Source organism: Pelophylax lessonae (genome assembly GCF_965119305.1).
Source record: "Pelophylax lessonae genome assembly, chromosome: 4".
Classification (NCBI taxonomy): Eukaryota; Metazoa; Chordata; class Amphibia; order Anura; family Ranidae; genus Pelophylax; species Pelophylax lessonae.
In genome coordinates, this window is record NC_138771.1 from 333,830,844 (window position 1) to 333,849,869 (window position 19,026).

The following is a 19,026-nucleotide window of genomic DNA, read 5'->3' on the forward strand; positions in this document are numbered from 1 at the left end:
TTAGATGACATTATTAGTAGACATGGGTCATTCTTCTCAGCTCATAAGGGGCCTTTTTTCATCCCTCAAGGGATAAAAGTCTCTTTGGGCCTCCCCCAAACCTGGTCTGGCACGCCACGAGGGGCTCTTTCAGACCTGCGGACAAGGCTTCCTCTGAATAAAAGGGGAGCTCTCACCCGTATCTGGGGTGGGGGGACATCTTCGCTGATTTCCGTATCTGTGGACAGGTCTGGTAGGTCCACCAAGTCTTTCGGACCAGCTACAAGATCAAGTTTTGGTCTTTTCCTCTGGAAAGGTCCTTCCCTTCCAACCTGCACTTGTCCCCAGAGCGCTTACGGGGTCATTTTGGGCAGTGCGAGACTTGTTACTTCATGGGGTGCTGGTTTCGGCTTCGGAATGTTTTCAGGGGTTTTACAGTTCCCTGGAAGGAAGGCAAAGTAGGTCCAATTCTAGACCTCAAGGAATTAACTGCCTTGTGCGGGTACAGAAGTTCCGAATTGAGTCCATCCGCGTGGTATTGGCGTCCCTACTTCTGGGGGATGCTCTCGCTTCTATCGACATCAAGGATGCCTACCTTCACAATCCAATACGTGCCGGTCACCAGCGCTTCCTCCGCTTTGCTGTGGGCGAGAAGCATTATCAGTTTTGTGGCGTTTAGTCTCGCTTCGGGTCTTCAGAAAAGTGTTGGCCCCGCTCTAGCATTGTTGCATCAGCGGGGGATCGTGGTACTGGGGTACCTGGACGATCTTCTGTGAGCAGAGTCTCCGACTGCTGATGGACGCCTTGGAGATTACTCTGCGCTCTCTGAAGGAGTTTGGCTGGATTCTGAACCTTCAGAAGTCTTATCTGGTTCCGTCCACAAAACTGGACTATCTTGGTGAATTCATCCTCAGCCAGAGTGTTGCTTCCTCTGGAAAAACTCCAGAAATTGCAGGAGGCAATTCAGCTTCTGTTGTCCCTGGGCTTGCATGCAGGTGCTGGGCCTGATGGTGTGTACGTTCGAGGCGGTCCCTTTTTGCACAGTTCCACACAAGATCTCTGCAAAAAGAGATTCTGGTGAAATGGGACAATAATCCAGTCTCTAGAAGGTGGCTTTGTTCTCCGGCACTTTGACAGGGAAATACTTCTCCCCCAGTACTGGGCGGTTGTCACCACGGATGCCAGCCTGTCCGGGTGGGGAGGCCTCCTCGGCACGGTTTGTGCTTATGGAGTCTGGACTTGGGAAGAGTCCAGACTGCCGATCAATGTAGTGGAACTCCGAGCGATCAGTCTTTGTCTGGATCATTGGACAATATGTCTTCAGGGGTGTCCTGTATTAATTCAATCAGACAATGCCATGGCCTTGACCTACAGTATGTCAATCACCATGGGGGCACAAGAAGTGTCCTAGCGGATCAGGAAGTAGCCAGCATTCTAAAATGGGCGGAACTATTGTTCCAGCCCTCTCTGCTGTACACATTCCATGGAAGGTACAGGGGTTTGTGGCTTGGTCTCGGGATCCTCAGGCCGATGCCACAGACGCATTAGTGGGTCCTTGGCGTCACTATTGTCTGATTTATGTCTTTCCCCCTCTCGAACTTCTGCAAAGACGCCTGTGCAGGATCGAGGCAGCAAGGGATTCCGGTCTTCCTAGTGGCTCCAGACTGGCCTTGCCAGTCTTGGTACGCCACTCTGGTATTGCTGGTCGCCGATGCTCTTTGGAGACTTCATCTCAGGGAAAATCTTCTGTCCCAAGGGCCAATCTTCCATCCTGCTTTACAGTCGCTGGTTTTAAAGCCAGGTCCTCAAGGATAGAGGTTTGTCTGAACCAGTGATTCCTATGCTGTTAAAGGTTAGAAAATCTACCTCTTGGAAGACGTATATTGCGTGGTGTGAGTCTTTTGGGCTTCTCCCTCGCTCCTTTTTGGTGGCTCGGATCTTGACTTTTCTCCAAAGGGGTGTTGAGCAGTCCCTGGCCTGGAGTACCATCAAGGGCCAGGTTTCGGCCTTGGCGGTTTTCTTTCCTTGGTGTGTATCTTTATCCAGGGAGCTCGAAACTTGGTTCCTCCAGTGCGATCTCCATTTCTGCCATTGGTCCTCAAATTGGTGTTGTCAGTTATCCAAGAAATTTCCTTTCAAAAATATCGGGAGGTTCCACTGCTTACATTGTTCCAGAAGGTGGCCTTTTTGGTGGCTATTACTTCAGCGTGCAGGATGTCAGAGCTGGCAGCGTTGTCTTGTCATTCACCTTACCCGTTGGTCTACAGAGCTAAGGTGGTTCTTCGTCCTTGTCTGTTGTTCCTTCCAAAGGTCGTCTCTGATTTCCATTTGAATGAAGACATTGTGTTGCCTTCTCTATGTCCCAGGCCTAACCATCCTAAGGAAATTGCTCTGCATTTCCTTGATGTGGTTCAGGCAATCAGGGTGTACCTGGCAGCTACGGAGTCTTTTAGGGAGTCAGGCTCACTATTTGTACTCGCGGTTGGACCTCAAAAAGGGTTGGCCGTTTCTGCTGCGACCATTTCCAGATGGATCAGACAGACAGTGATTCAGGCCTATTCAGTTAGGGGTCAGGTTCACTCTACTCAAGTGCTTAGTGCCTCCTGGGCCTTCCATCATCAGGCATCAGTGATGCAGGTTTGCAGGCAGCCATCTGGTCGTCTGTGCACACTTTACAAAGTTTTATAAAATAGATGTGTTGGCATTTGCAGATGCTTCCTTTGGCCACAAGGTTTTGCAGTCTGCTTTTTAGAGGACCTGGCCCTCTTTGAGGGTGTATTGTTTTTTTTTTTTTTTTTTTTTGTTTTTTTTTTTGGTGAGCCCAAGTTGTTATGGTTGAGCTCCATGTTACCTGGTTGACTATGGTTAGCCTTGGGAATTTTTTTCTGCTGTTTTTCCACCCCTCATGTTTGACACTGCTTTGGGACTTCCTAATGGTTAAGAAGAATCAGGAGCTGTGTCGTCAATGAATGAAAGAGAAATCTGGATTTTTGACTTACCGTAAAATCCGTTTCTCTGATGTTCATTGATGGACACAGCACCCACCCCTCTGTGTATTTGGCTTTCTTCTGACACTGCTTGTAATAAAACTGAGTGCCTATAGCTGAGGGTGGGTGTATACCCCCTGGGACTGCCCATAGGCGTAGTCAAGTTTTTTTTTTACTGCCTAGTGCCCTACTCCTGTAGGGGGCAGTATAACCCAATGGTTAAGAAGAATCAGGAGCTGTGTCAGTCAATGAACATCAGAGAAATAGATTTTTCGGTAAGTCAAAAATCCCATTTTTTTTTTTTCTGGAGTCAGGACCTAGTTCTCTGCTGGGATCTCTGGTCCTGGCAATTTCTTCCTTTTTCTACTTTTTTTTTTTTCACTGCGAGATCTACAATCAACTGCTGGAGTGGGCGACAGGCTTCATAATCTGGGTCCAGTTGTCACCCCAGTCTGGCCAGCGAGCAGGCGCAGACCACAGCTCTGCGCCAGGTGAGGCACGACATAGCCACACTGGACGGGGGCTGGCCTGCAAGTTTGCATATGACCATGTCTCGGCCTGAGTCGCAGCATACCTCCTGGCCTACAGCCCCCCCATTTCAATTGCGAGGAAGTGCCGTCTGGTTCCTGGTATGGTGAGTAACTATCCCCCCTCTCCCCTGCAGGGTTTTACGGTGGATGCGGGCCCCTCCCTGGGACGGTCAGATATTGGGTTCCCCTTCTTTCCCTCAGAACCCCCCTGGTTGTTGGTGGGCCATTTGGTACCCCTCCCATCTGGGGAAGAGTGGTGGGTTGAGATAGTGACTGGAGCTGGTGTGCTGCAGTGTACCGGTGGGGGATGGGGGGGGGGGGGTGGGTGCGCGCCGCCGGTGGCTTGGCTTCTCAGCTGGGCTTCTAGGCTGGGGGGTGCACTGGCTGTTACTGAGGTCCTGTGCCATGTCTCCCTCTCTTTTGTTGGGTATATTCCAGGGCTCAAGGGATATGCAATATGTTCACCAGGAGCCTTGTGGAGCTGTGTGTGGAGGCCATTTTGTTATAGCTTATGACTTTTATTGGCCGGTGGCCATGTTTGTGGTTTGGCAGCCATTTTTCATTGGTCCAGTGTGCGGCGACCATGACAGGGGAGCCTCTGGGGCTCCTCCTTTCCCCTGGTGTTGACTCCTGGGTTTTTTCCTTCCCCCCTGGACGACACAAGTGGAGCAGTGCTTCCTGGTGCAGACTGGTGCTACTCTGGTGGGGTGGGGAGTCTGGTGGAGTCCCTCCCTCTCTTTGGTGCAGGTTGTGGGGTGCTATGCTTGCTGGTGACCCGATAGTGCTACCGGCGCAGTGGGGGTGGCCCAAAGCGGTGCTAGACACTTTTTGTGGGGGTCCCCCATTGTTATTTATGGAGACTTGGGAGCACTTTTCCCACCTGACCCCCTCTCAGAGGCTACAGGTCTCTAGTGGTCCCAGCCCTTCATGGGTGCACTGACGGCGGTCCTGGAGTCCTTTCTTTCCCGGGTCGAGGTGGCCTTTGGGCAGCGGGCTAGCGAAAAGCGTCCCTTCCCGTGCCTCCGTCTCTCATCAGATCCTGAATCTGACTCCGCCGCCGCAAACGTGGTCCACCCTGCGGGGTCTGTGGCCACGCTCCCAGATTATCAGGTATTGAGGATTCCTTCAAACCTGTAGCCGGGCAAGAAAAGGTGCTAGTTGACGCACTGATTACATTTGTGCGCAAAACTTTAGGCATGGAGAATGCAGCTGAGACTGCGGCGGAGGTGCCGTTCCCTTTTGGCACCCACATGCCGTCTTCAATGGCAAATGTGTTTCCTTATCCCTCCTGTTTTGACAAAATTGTCTCTAAAGATCTAAAGAGTGGGAGCGTCCGATACATAACGTCCCTTTGTGGTTCCTACACGCTTTTGCAGTGCGGTACCCTTTTGAGGAGTCTTTCCTTAAGAAGTGGACTGTTCCATCAGTGGTGGACCCCCCCCCCCCCGTCTCCAGGTTAAACAAGGCAACCATGATTCCAGTAGCGGAATCTCTAGCTTTTAAAGATCCAGCTGCTAGGAAGGCGGAGTCTGTGGCCTGCAATATGGTCACTATTGCTGGGTCGGCACTGAGGCCAGTCCTGGCCGTTGACCTGTTGTCGCAAACACTAACTGAGTGGGCTACATTTTTGCGCCGTGAGCTATGTCTTGGAACTTCGAGTGCTCAGGCTGTGCCTGGATCACTGGATGAATCTCCTTCGGGGGCCTACAGTGTGGATTCAGTCAGACAATACCACATTGGTGGCTTATGTCAATCACCGGGGTGGAACAAAGAGTGTGTTGGCAGCCCTGGAAGTAGCTGGCATTCTACGGTGGGCAGATCGCTCACCACCGTACACATTCCAGGACTGGAAAACTGTCAGGCAGACTATCTCAGTCGGGCATTGGTCCAGAAGTCTCTTCATCCTGACGTGTTTCATCAGATATGTATCCGATGGGACACCCCCGAAGTGGATCTGTTGGCATCCTGGCTCAATAGAAAGGTGCCGAGGCTTGTGGCAAGGTCACAGGGTCCTCTGGTGGAGGCCTTGGCTGCTCTGGTGGCCCCGTGAGGCCAGTATAATCTGATCTATGCCTTTAAAGCTTCTGCTGCGGCTTTTGTGCAGAATAGGGTTTCCGGATGCTGAGGGAATTCCGGTCATTCTAGTGGTACTGAATTGGCCTTGTCGGTCTTGGTACGCCGACTCTGTGCGGCTGGTTGCTGACGTTCTTGGAAGCTTCCTGTCAGGGAGGATCTACTGTCCCAAGGGCTGATCTTCCATCCTGCTTTACAGTCGCTGGCCTGACAGCCTGGCTGTTGAAAGCCAGGTGCTGGGGGATAGAGGTTTGCCTGGGTCAGTGATTCCGATGCTGCTGAAGGCTAGGTCTACCTCTGGGAAGATCTACCGTTGTACGTGGAAAGTGTGGTGAAAGTCGCCTGGAGTTCACCCTCGTTCTTTTTCGGTGGCTCGGTTTGACTTTCTTCGACGAGGTACTGAGCAAAAATTGGCCTGGAGTACCATCAAGAGCAAGGTGTTGGCCTTGGCAGTCTTCTTTCAGTGACCCCCCCGGTCTTCTTTCAGTGACCCCCTGGCCACACAATCCCTGGTGCGTACCAGGGGTTCAACATCTGACTCCACCAGTGTGTTCTCCTCTACTGCCTTGGGATCTGAACTTGATGCTTTTAGTTCCCTAGAAGCCTCTCTTTGAGGATATTTGGGAGATTCCCTTGCTTACGTTGTCCGAGAAGGTGGCTTTTTTAGTGGCTTTCTCTTCTGCTCACAGGGTGTCGGAGCTGGTGGCATTATCTTGTCTTACCCCCTATGGTGGTCCACAAAGATAAGGTGGTTCTTCGCTCATGTCAGTCATTCTTTCCTAAGGTAGTCTCTGATTTCCATATGAATGAAGACATTGTGTTACCCTCCCTGTGTCCCAAGCCTAAGTCATCCTAAGGAATTTGCTTTGCTTGCCTTGGATGTGGTTCGGGTGATTAATGTGTATTTGGCAGCCACAAAGTATTTTCGGAAGTCGGACTCCCTAATTGTGATCACGGATGGGCTAAAAAAAGGGCTGTTCGCTTCTTCTGCAACCATTTCCAGATGGATCAAACAGACAGTGACTCAAGCCTATTCTATCAGGGGTCAGATTCCTCCTTTCCCTATAACTGCACAATCTACTCGGGCACTTAGTGCTTTTTGGGTCTTTCCTCGTCCGGCGTCAGTGGCGCAGGTTTGCCACTTGGCCGTTGATGCACACTTTCACAAAATTCTACAAGGTGAATGTGTTGGCATTTGCGAATGCTTCCTTTGGCCGCAAAGTTTTGCTGGCTGTGGTTTAGAGGGTCCGTTCCCTCTTTGTATTGTTCAGGTTGGGCTCCAGTTGTTTTTTGTTGAGCTCCTGTATACCGAGTTTGCTATTGTGTTTAGCCTTGGGATTTTTTGTTGTCCAAGCCCTCATGTTTGGCACTGCTTGTGGCCGTCACTTACGGTTCTGAATATTGGAGAAGCTGTGTCTATCAATGAACAAAAGAGAAAATAGAATTTTTGACTTACTGTAAAATCCATTTAATTGACACACACAGCACCCACCTCTCTGTGGAGTATAATACTTCTAACACTGCTTGTTACTAAACTGAAGACCTATAGCAGAGAGGGGGGGTTTACCACCTGGGACTGCCCATAGCCAAGTCTTTTTTTCTGCCTAGTGTTCTACTCCTGTAGGGGGCAATATAACCCTATGGTTCTGAATAATGGAGAAGCTGTGTCCGTCAATGAACTCAGAGAAATGGATTTTACATAAAGTCAAAAATCCAATTTTGTTTGGCCAAAAAGCAAAATGCTATGTGCGACGGAAAACTAACACTGTATATCACCCTGAGCACACCATACCCACCGTGAAACATGATGGCGGCAGCATCATGTTGTGGGGATGCTTTTAATTCAGCAGCGACAGAGAAGCTAGTCAGAGTTAATAGGAAGATAAATATAGCCAAATACAGGGCAATCTTAGAAGAAAACCTGTTAGGGTCTGCAAAAGACTTGAGATTGGGGCAGAGGGTCACCTTCCAGCAGGAAAACGACCCTAAACAATACAGCTACAATGGAATGGTTTAGATCAAATCATAGTGAGAATCTGTGGCAAGACTTGAAAATTGCTGTTCAGACGTTCCCCCATCCAATCTGACAGAGCTTGAGCTATTTTGCAAAGAAGAATGGGCAGAAATTTCACTCTCTAGATGTGCAGAGCTGGTAGAGACATACCCAAAAAAACTTGCAGCTGTAATTGCAGTGAGAGGTGGTTCTACAAAGTATTGACTCAGGGGGGCTGAATACAAATGCACGCCACACTTTTCAGATATTTGTTTGCAAAAACGTTTGAAAACGATTTATCATTTTCCTTCCACTTTACAATTATGTGCCACTTTGTGTTGATCTATCACATAAAATCTTTTCTCTATCGCTCATTGACAGACGTAGTCTTCTTGATTCTCAAGAGCTGGGTTATGTTGTCTCCGCAGGAGTAGGACTAGGCAGAATGACAAAACGTTCTGGCTCCACCCTAGGGGGCAGTCCCTGAGGGTATATCCTCCCTCTCTCTGCTACAGGGAATCAGTTTTTTTCTGTCTAGTCAGGAGTAAGGACCTAAGTTCCTTGCTGGGATCTTTTGGTCCTGGCAAGACTTTTTTTCTTTAAGAAAAAGACATTTTTTAGGTAGTTTTCTCCAGTGTTTTTTTCCTGTGAGATCTTCAAGCAAAAATGCCGGACTGGGCGACACTTGTGGTCACCCCAGCCGGCCTACGAGCGCGTGCAGACCAGGCATTGCGCTTGGTCGGCCGCGACATATTCAAGTAAGTATGCGGGGCCGGGCGACGGGCTGGATGTGAGATCCAGTGGTCACCCCGGTTTCTGCCTAAAAGCGCGTGCAGACCAGTGCGCTGAGTCGGCCGCGACGGAGTCCCAGTAAAGGGACTGACTTTGCGAGTTAAAAGCTCGCTTGGACGCCAGGACCAGAGAGTCGAGGCGTCCACAAACCCCCACCTCGGTGGAGAGGGTATTATGAAGAGAGGGTGCCTGTCGGTTCGGTATGGTGAGTAAAACGTTCCCTTTTTTCCTCATTTATGAGGCAGTATATATTATGGGCCCCTCCATATATGGTCAGTATATATCTGACACTTACAAGTCCCCCTTGTAATACAGCATGTGTTTGTGGGAAGTGGACTTGGTTCAAGAGCTAACACTCTACCCAGCAGACTGTAACATTACAGCAAACATAGGAGGTATAATCCTACCTTATGTGCAGTGTATCTCTGTAGATCCATATGTCACCTCTCAGCAGAGTGCAGGTGGATGTGCTGGGAAGACGATATCGGCGGTCCGCCGCCATTTTGCCGTAGACCGTATGCATGTATGTCCTCAGGTCACGCCGGCCGCCATGTTTTTGGAGTCTTATGTCTCTTCTATGGGGGCGGCCATGTTTTGTGAGCCCAGCTTCCTCGTGGAGGGCTGGGAACGCCGGAAGGCGTACACAGGGGGCGGAGCCACGCCTTCTGCCCGGGAAAAAGCAAACAGCTCCTTCCAGTCTGTGTAAGACAGACGCTGGCTGCAGTTTGTTGGAAACTGCACTGCATCGGTTGGTGAGCCTTGGGGGTCCCTCTCTCTCTCTCTGGGATCGAGAAGCAGGTACTCTGAGGGGCGCTATTGCGCTAGGGGGAGACACACAAAAAAAAAAAAAAAAGTTTTTTTTTTTTTTGCTTATTGCTGGCAAAGTGTCCTGTATTAACATGGACCCTGCCACTCATGTATCTCCTCCGGATCCCCTCGAGGGGTCTGCGGGATCCTCCAGCACCCCATTGACAATTGAATCTTTGTCAGCCATTATGGAAACTTTTGTGTCCCGGGTGGAAGTGGCTTGTCAGGGACAGGGCGCAAGAAAGCGACCCCCGCCTAACCCCTTATTATCTGAAACCTCGGATTCAGACTCTGAGCCTATTTCTGCAATTGCAGGTACTTCATCTGGTATTGGTGTCTCGGGTCCTGTCTCTTCAGACAGTGAGGAGGATGTTTCGGCATCTGCCATAGCACGAGAGGAAGCGTTGGTAAACGCACTCATTGTATCTGTTCAAGAGACTTTAAGGTTACAGGGTATTCCATCAGAAATAGCTGAAACTGAGATCCCTTTTGGGACTAAAAAGCGCATCAAAGTGGCAAAGGTTTTTCCATTGCCCAAATGTTTTGGCAATCCAATCGATGAAGAATGGCGTCTGCCAAAACGCACTTTTAATATTTCCATACGCATTGACAGGCGTTATCCGTTTGAGGAAACCCTTATTAAGAAATGGACAGAACCACCTGTGGTGGATTCACCAATTGCTAGATTGAATAAAGCCACGGTTATTCCTTTAGAAGACGCTCCGTCTTTTAAAGATCCAGTGGATCGCAAGATAGAAGCTATGTCTCGCACCATGTTTTCCTTGATTGGATCAGCTTTCAGGCCAATAATTGCTATTGGTCTGGTTTCGCAGGCTGTAACTGAATGGACCAAGTGGTTACGCCGGGACTTAGAAGAAGTCCCTCAGGCGGTATCAGATTTGTTGGAACAAATGATACAGGGGTTACAGTTTGTATGTGATGCGGCGTTAGACGCCACTCCATTAATGGCGCGAGCATCAGTCTCAGCAGTGGTTCTCAGGCGTACACTGTGGCTAAAAGGTTGGATAGCCGACCAAGGTTCCAAAAAAACATTGGCTAATATCCCCTTTTCAGGAGAACGTCTATTTGGAGCCAACTTAGATGAGATCATTAAGGATCTCACCGGTGGAAAAAGCACCTTTTTACCGCAAAATTTTAAAGGTAGAGGAACTCGTCAAAGACGAGGGCCTTCTTTTTCTGCTCACAAGAGGTTTTTTCGTCCAGCGGGTGAAAAAACTAAGTCCTCCAAGGTTCCTACAGGAGGCGTCAGGGGTCGTTGGTCGGGCAAGCAAAAGCCCGCCCCCTCCAGACCTGAAGATAAACCATCCAAAGCCTGAAGGTGCGCCCCCACCCATAACTGGGGTGGGGGGACGTCTTCGCCGGTTCCCGGATCCATGGCTTTCCAGAATCCCGGACAAATGGGTTTGCGAAGTCATAAAGTCAGGGTACAAGATCGAGTTTCGATCTCTCCCACCGGCGCGATTCTTCCCTTCCAATATCCGACTATCTCCGGATCGTCTAGAAGATCTGCGGAGAGCAGTCACAGATCTACTACAACAAGGAGTGGTAGTCCACGTTCCTTGGACAGAACGGTTTCAAGGGTTTTATTCAAACCTGTTTACAATACCCAGGAAAGAGGGCAAAGTGCGTCCAATTCTGGACTTAAGAGCACTCAATTCTTTCGTCAACATAAGAAGATTCAGAATGGAGTCCATTCGCACGGTAGCAGCCTTCCTGCATCCAGGGGATGTCCTAGCGTCCATAGACATCAAGGACGCCTATCTTCACATTCCCATTTTCGCAGGACATCAGCGTTTTCTACGCTTTTCCGTAGAGGATAACCACTATCAGTTTGTGGCGTTACCTTTCGGTCTCGCCACGGCTCCGCGGGTCTTCACAAAAGTGTTGGCCCCAATGTTGGCACTTCTGCGCCAAAGAGGTATATCGATTCTAGGTTACCTAGACGATCTTCTGCTTCATGCAGAGTCTCCTCAGACCTTGCTACAAAACATAGAAATTACTATGATTTCTTTACAGGAATTCGGGTGGCTGGTGAACCAGCAAAAGTCTTTTCTGGTTCCCACCCAGAGGCTCGAATATCTGGGTCTAATTCTAGACACAGTCAGGACAAGAGTGTTTCTTCCGGTAGGGAAACTTCGAAAGATTCAATCAGCAGTCCAGTTGTTACTGTCCAACAGCTGGTCTTCCCTTCGGACTTGCATGAGGGTTCTGGGGTTGATGGTGGCTTCATTCGAAGCAGTCCCATTTGCCCAGTCCCATACCCGAATTCTTCAGCAAGAGATTCTTCTCAGATGGAATCGGAATCCGGAATCCCTGGACAATCAGATACGATTGAGCAAACAGACCAGAGAGTCTCTGGTTTGGTGGCTTCGGTCTCCAATGCTCAGCCAGGGAAAGTCATTTCTGCCAATATATTGGACGATAGTGACCACGGATGCCAGTCTATCCGGATGGGGAGGAATTCTTGGTCAGTTATCTGTCCAGGGACTTTGGTCCCCGGAAGAATCCAGATTACCGATAAATGCTGAGAGCGATCAGACTTTGTCTGATTCACTGGACCGAGCAGCTTCAGGGCAGCCCGGTTCGGATCCAGTCGGACAATGCCACGGCTGTGGCTTATGTCAATCATCAAGGGGGGCACCAAGAGTGTCCGAGCGGCCAAAGAAGTGGCTTGCATTCTTCGCTGGGCGGAACGATTTGTTCCAGCAATCTCTGCGGTGTTCATTCCGGGGGTGGAGAATTGGCAGGCAGATTATCTCAGCCGTCAGACCCTGGATCAGGGGGAATGGTCCCTCCATCCAGACGTTTTCCACCAGTTGTGCCTACGGTGGGGCACCCCGGATGTGGATCTGTTGGCATCACGATTCAACAGGAAAGTTCAGAGATTCGTGGCTCGCTCCCGCGATCCTATAGCAGAAACCGCAGACGCACTGATCGCCCCGTGGGGGCAATACCAGCTAATATATGCCTTCCCTCCTCTCGCGTTACTGCCAAGACTTCTTCGCAGGGTAGAGGAGGAAGGAATCCCAGTAATCCTGGTAGCTCCGGACTGGCCTCGTCGAGCTTGGTACGCCGACATGGTCAGACTGGTGGCGGACGTCCCATGGAGACTTCCTCTCAGAGAGGATCTACTGTCTCAGGGACCGATCTTCCATCCTGCTTTACGATCGCTGGCTTTAACGGCCTGGCTATTGAGACCCAGGTGCTGAAGGACAAAGGTTTGTCAGCTTCAGTTATTCCTACTCTAGTTGAAGCAAGGAAAGCGACTTCCAGAAAGATTTATCATCGCACATGGAAGTCCTACATTGCATGGTGTGAACCTTTGGGGTTCCGTCCTCGGTCTTATTCGATTAGTCGAATATTGGCTTTTCTGCAACAAGGGGTTGAGCAGAAACTGGCCTTGAGTACTATCAAGGGTCAGGTCTCAGCATTAGCCATCTTCTTTCAGAAGCCTTTGGCTACTCATTCCTTGGTGCGGAATTTCATCCAGGGGGTGCGACATCTGGCTCCGCCAGTGCACGCGCCGTTACCCCCCTGGGATCTTAATTTAGTGTTGTCGGTTCTTCAGAAACCTCCCTTTGAAGATATTAGGGAGATTCCTCTACCCACGTTGTCCCAGAAGGTGGCCTTCTTGGTGGCTATTACTTCTGCACGCAGGGTGTCAGAACTGGCCGCATTATCTTGTCGTTCACCATATCTGGTGGTTCATAGAGATAAGGTGGTTCTTCGTCCAAATCCATCCTTCCTACCAAAAGTAGTTTCAGAATTTCATCTGAATGAAGAAATTGTATTACCTTCCCTGTGTCCTAAGCCCAGTCATCCTCGGGAATTTGCTTTGCACTCCTTGGATGTGGTCCGGGCGATCAGGGTATACTTGAAAACGACAGACTCGTTTCGCAAGACGGATTCACTTTTTGTGATCCCAGATGGACCCAAAAAGGGGTTGCCTGCATCTGCCGCGACCATTTCCAGATGGATCTGACAGACGGTAGTGCAGGCTTATTCTATTAAGGGTCGGGAGCCCCCGTTCCCTGTTAAGGCGCACTCCACTCGGGCACTTAGTGCGTCATGGGCCTTTCGCCATCAGGCGTCAGTGGTCCAGGTGTGCAAGGCGGCTACCTGGTCGTCGGTGCATACCTTCTCTAAACATTATAAAGTTGATGTAATGGCATCGTCTGATGCCTCATTTGGCCGCAAGGTTTTGCAGGCCGCAATTTGAGGAGACCAGTGGTCTACCTCGAGGGTTTTTTCCGTTGGAAAATTTTTCTTTAGTCTCATTCTTTGTTTATAATGAGCCTTTAAAACTTCTAGTTTGGCACCGGTTGGGCCTACTAGATTGGATTTGATTTTGTCAATCCCACCCCTCATTTGTGGCACTGCTTCTGGATGTCCCAGCTCTTGAGAATCAAGAAGACTACGTCTGTCAATGAGCGATAGAGAAAAATGGATTTTTGTAAGAACTTACCGTAAAATCCTTTTCTCTTAAGCTCATTGACAGACGTAGTACCCGCCCCTCTATCATTGAGTTGGGTTGGGTTAAATTCTCTGTACTGCTTTAAACAGAACTGATTCCCTGTAGCAGAGAGAGGGAGGATATACCCTCAGGGACTGCCCCCTAGGGTGGAGCCAGAACGTTTTGTCATTCTGCCTAGTCCTACTCCTGCGGAGACAACATAACCCAGCTCTTGAGAATCAAGAAGACTACGTCTGTCAATGAGCTTAAGAGAAAAGGATTTTACGGTAAGTTCTTACAAAAATCCATTTATTAAAATAAATTTACGTTTTTGGCTGTAACATGACAAAATGTGGAAAATTTCAAGAGGTATGAATACTTTTTTAAAAAATAAAAATACAAACCATTTATCGGTCAGCTTTACACTGGTAAATACTGAAAGTTTGATGCACTAAAGTGGCCAATGAGGAGTATGATGCTTGTCTTTTTCTACACCAGTAATAAAATAGAGGACATCCGGAATGCTGCTTTCCCACCAGAACTGTGTAGAGTGTGTGAAACAGCCTCAGCCAGTACTTCTTCACTGATGCATTTCGCTCTTCTCACCGGGGCTTAGTCATAAGCCTCTATGACGAAGCCTTGGTGGTTGGGGCGAAACGCGTTAGCAGGGGTGGTCAGTAGAGAAGCACTGGATGAGGCCTTGCAACACACTCTTACTTGATTGCTGGCACTCCTAGAACTGAGGACCAAGGGGAAAGAGGATATATGCCTGCTTGGAGCAGCGCTGCAAAGCTCTTTAAGGTCAAAATAAAACATAGATGTTACAAATGTCGGCAGGGTCTCTTAAGTGCATTTCTACTGTGTTTTCTTGGTTATCCCTCACTTTTACACTGCCCTTTGTTGATTCTTTTCCATTAGCATGTGTTCTTCATAAGCTTGTTTATCTTTCTTTCACAGAGCTTGCCGACTAAAAAAGAAAGCCCAGTATGAAGCCAATAAAGTAAAGTTGTGGGGCCTGAATACTGAATATGGTAAGAAATTGAATGTTTTTATATAGTGAAACTAAATTCTGGAGATTCTGATATGAGCCATGACTTTGTTTAAGAACATGAAGTGTGGCTTCTTGACCTGTCTCTGTGGCTCCGACTTCTTTTTGGCATCACACACACATAAGAAATGATAGTGGAGCACATGAAGTTCCCAAGCGGCTTACTTTAATCTCTCTCAAGTGTAGGGTATATTCTATATGCTGCATATAGGAGTAAGCACCTTTCATGTATGCAATGTACTCCTCCTTTTACTAAAACTACTCTACATTTGGGAAGTTGACTTCAAGGGCCAGTGCATATCAAACCGATAAGGGAGGATTTGGTAAATATCTGCAAGTTTAATTAAACGCTTGCGTTTCATATTGTTTGTGAAAAAACTTCTCTACATATAGTTTTATGTCTGCTCAAAAAGGGTTTAGCATTTTGTGTAAATGCCCAGCTAAGCTGCAAAACTGTAATCAGAATATTTATTTTACTGAGGTTCTTTTATTGCATAAATAAAACATTTAATTTTTTACTTTACATTTGTCTGCAGATAATTTGTTGTTTGTGATCAATTCAATAAAACAAGAGATAATGACACGAATACAAATCCCATGGGAGGAATGGTCATCAAGCATGGAGCAGAAACTGGATACTCTTATCAAAGAGACTTTGGGTATGGATCTGTGTGAAGGATAAGGCTGAGTAGGCAAACTATAATTACGGTATGCTTATATAAATAGCCCACCCACTGGCTAAGTATATGTTAAATATTGGTTGGCCATCTCTATCATCTCTGCTGTTTTATATCAATCGAAAAATTTAAGTTTTCTTTTAACAATGTATCTGCCATGATAATTAGTCAATGTACCTTTAATTAAAATAATTAAGGGACCATTGGCTCTCTATTCGTTGTGTATGGCTATGTGTACAGTAGATATTGGTAGGTAGATAATTCTACATTGACCTTCATTTTTCAAGCATTAATGGGGGCTCCTTCATCCCCAATTATGCCAACGATCGGTCTGGGTATTACAGCTAAGAATTTGTTCACAGTATATGCCTGTTAATGAATCCAAAGGGGAAGGGACCTCAACATTATGCTGTCTGCATTCCTCCAACAGAGGGAAATGGAGGGTTCAACTGACAGCTGGGCATTGATGGGCTAGATATTTCCACCTGGTCATGGACAGCTCAAAAATCTCTTTCCCAATTACAGTAAATCAATGTCTCACTATGCCCATAATTTAAATGGAGTCAATATATAAAGTAGTAAATGCGAATTCACCAAACATTTACTGGCAGAAAACCAATGAATGTTTGGTAAATGTCCAATTCACTGCTTTCAAAATATGACCTAAAATGTATCTACAGCCTATTTTTTTTTTTTTGTAGTAATGAAATTGTTAAAAAGAGTAGTGCCACATTTATCTATACTATCAAACAAAAGAAAAAATTTGCTGAAATGGGACATTTGAAGCACAACATATACCATATCTAAAAACACAATTTATTTGATATCAATAGTGGATTTGGGATTTTCCACATTATTCCACAAAATATCGTAGAATATCCAAATATGGGACAAATGCTAAAACATCTTTGTGATAAAGCAAGACATTATATGAAAAAACAATTGATTCCTTATGGCCCTATGCTTTTCATTCTAATCTAAGCAGAAACAACCAAAATTAACCAACTGGGATGATAAATTATGAATATTTTGGTTGTTTCTGTTTAGATTATGTGAATCAGTGCTTTGACTACTCCTGAGGAAGTGAATCAAGTTCATGAAACGTGTCTATCCATTAGGAATCAACTGTTTTTTAATGCAATGTCTTGCTTTGTCACATTGATGTTTTAGTATTTGTCCTTTATTTGGATATTCTATGATATTTGTGGACAATCCATTTTATGACTACTGATATCAAATGGTGTTTTTAGATATATATGTTGTGCTTCAAAAGTCCTATTTTAGCCCCTTTTTTTTTTTTTTGTTTTTGACCCATTTTTGTTCTGGCATGAGACCATACCACAAAGGACCGTTTATCAGGAAGCAGATTCTGATTATGTTGGTGAAATGTTTTAAAGAAGCTTTTTATTTTGTTTTTCAGTATCCCCAGTGGCTGGTCAGACCTCCGACTTTGTTAATCAAGTTCTGGAGAAAACATCTGATGGAGATCCCACTGGTGGCCTAGTGGGGTTACGCATACCCACTTCAAAGGTGTGATGGTCTCCCAACTACGATGAGCGCTGATGTGTCATTCTTGTCTTCTCCAGTCTGCACTGTAAATTCCATTTAGGTTTTGCATGTAAATTCCATCATCTGCTAGAATTCTATTTTAAACAAGATTTGTTGGGCTAGAGAAGCAAACTTGTAACAAACTTGTCTGCAAGTGGCAAGTACCCTTTGCATGGAGCTCTGTTTTATCACAACTTCTGGTTGTTTGTAATTCTTTGTTATTAGCATACAAGCAGCAACAACCTTATCATTGCCATAGAATTCTAAATACTGAACCTAAATGTGCAAAAGAAATAGTCAAAACGTATTGTAAGTTTAATGTCTGTCTTAGTCAGACTTTTATTGTTTTTTCTTTTTTTTTCTTTTACGTTCCCATAGTTTTGAGCTAATGCCAAAATTATTCAGAATAAGCTTCAAACACAAGTGATAAGAAGACTTACTCTTTTGGATTGTTAGAATTGTGGATTCTCTTCCTAATATAGAATCCTTATGCCAGGCTTATATGTCTATGCCCGTGTGTGCCGTGCTCATGTTATAGTAGCAAAGCCGCGGTCACCAAAACTGGCTACAGTCACAATCTGGCTGACGCAGAGAAAACAGATTTTGCGATAGCAAAAAGTTTGTAAGAAGCGGGACTACAATTATAAAAAAAATTATCTTTGTGCCTTGTAATTTGCGAAGTGAGAAGATACTTCTACTGCTTAGTTGCTTTTTTGGTATGCTTTAAACCGTTACAAAATATATAAAAAAAATGTTAGTGTAGTGGGCTTAATTGCATAGTTTGATACATATTTATTGGGTTGAGCTTACATGTTTAAGATAAAAAAAAATCCTTGTGACTTCCTTTTTTTCTCCGAATGTATATAGGAATATGTTGAAAATGTAGATATGTGCCACAGAGTCTGTGAATTGTATAGACATTTAAAAAAAAAAACCCAACAAAAAGGTTTAAAAAAAAAAAAAAAAAAAACATAAAAGGCAACAAAAGAGAAAAAAAAAACGGTAAACGGTGGCTCTTGAACTAAAAGCCGCACTTTTTTTGTTTTGTGTTCTTTTTATTTTCTCTTTGGTACTTTCAGTTTGAAAAGGAAGAAAAATTGCACATTACTTTTGATTGTTTTCCTTTTTTATTTTTATTTTGTACCAAAGACAAAACACGTTGAGGTGGCGAACTGCCAGTCAAAGTAAAGATTTGCACAGCTTAAAAGATACTGTAATGAATGTAAACATTTTAAAAAGTAAAATATATATATATTTAAAAGTTTAGGTCAGCAGAATTTTGGGATTAGTAGGGGTTATAATAAACTGTGAATTTTTTTTTTTTTTTTGGTTTTTGTAGTGGTCCAATATTCTGAGTCTGTATGTAAACTCTGAGGGTTTATTCACAGTCTGCTGTCTACAGTAACATGAGTGATTCCCCTGTAGATAAATATAGACTTTATATATGTAGTTGTGTTTTTTTTTTTTTTTTTTTTTTTTTGTATTTAGCTTTATATTTTTTTTTCAGATTTTTGGAGGGTAGGTGGTGCTGCTACATTTCATTCATATAGATAAACTTCCAGAATCTGATATTTTCCCTAGCCAGAGACATGTTGTAGGCCTATATGTTGTAAAAGAAAATATATATAAATATATCTATTTTTGCTATTGTAATATGCACCCAAATATAATGAGCGAAAAAGGAGAGCTTTAGAAATTCTAATACTTTGCCAATATTTTTGTTAATGTTGTTGATCATACAGAGCATGACCTGATATAAAAGAAACAAACATAAGATGTTAAGAGGAAAAAAAAAAAAAAAAGAAAAAAAAAAAAAGGAAAAAATATATATTTTTGTACCTTTTCTGCAAGATATGCTTATTTGGTTGATAGGGACTTGGTTTTCATTTTTGTCTTTTTGGTGGATTTGGATTCATCCTGCATGTAGGTACTTTGTGGCTACAGAAAGTGTTGAGATATTCTTTCTTACATTAGAGAAGATAGTCTAAAAGCAGACCTAAAAGTTACGTCCACTTTAAACGATTTCCCAGCTTTTAGGAGGCTAGCTAGGGGGTTAAAGAAGTCAGGAGATGCATGGGAGATGTAAAAGCAGATTATGCAGCCCTTTTGGCTTTGGAT

The 19,026-nt window shown here is 45.6% G+C and overlaps 1 protein-coding gene across 1 annotated transcript in view; it reads left to right on the forward strand.

The window, feature by feature from the left end:
* The window catches only part of CREBRF (CREB3 regulatory factor), a 76,663-nt gene extending 57,973 nt beyond the window's left edge, over window positions 1–18,690 (forward strand). Inside the window, exons 7-9 of the mRNA XM_082254613.1 lie at window positions 14,593–14,666; window positions 15,220–15,342; window positions 16,781–18,690. Of these exons, the coding sequence (XP_082110739.1) occupies window positions 14,593–14,666; window positions 15,220–15,342; window positions 16,781–16,896 (313 nt within the window). The 3' untranslated portion in view covers window positions 16,897–18,690. The remainder of the gene's footprint in view (window positions 1–14,592; window positions 14,667–15,219; window positions 15,343–16,780) is intronic.
* The last annotated feature ends 336 nt before the right edge of the window (window positions 18,691–19,026 follow it).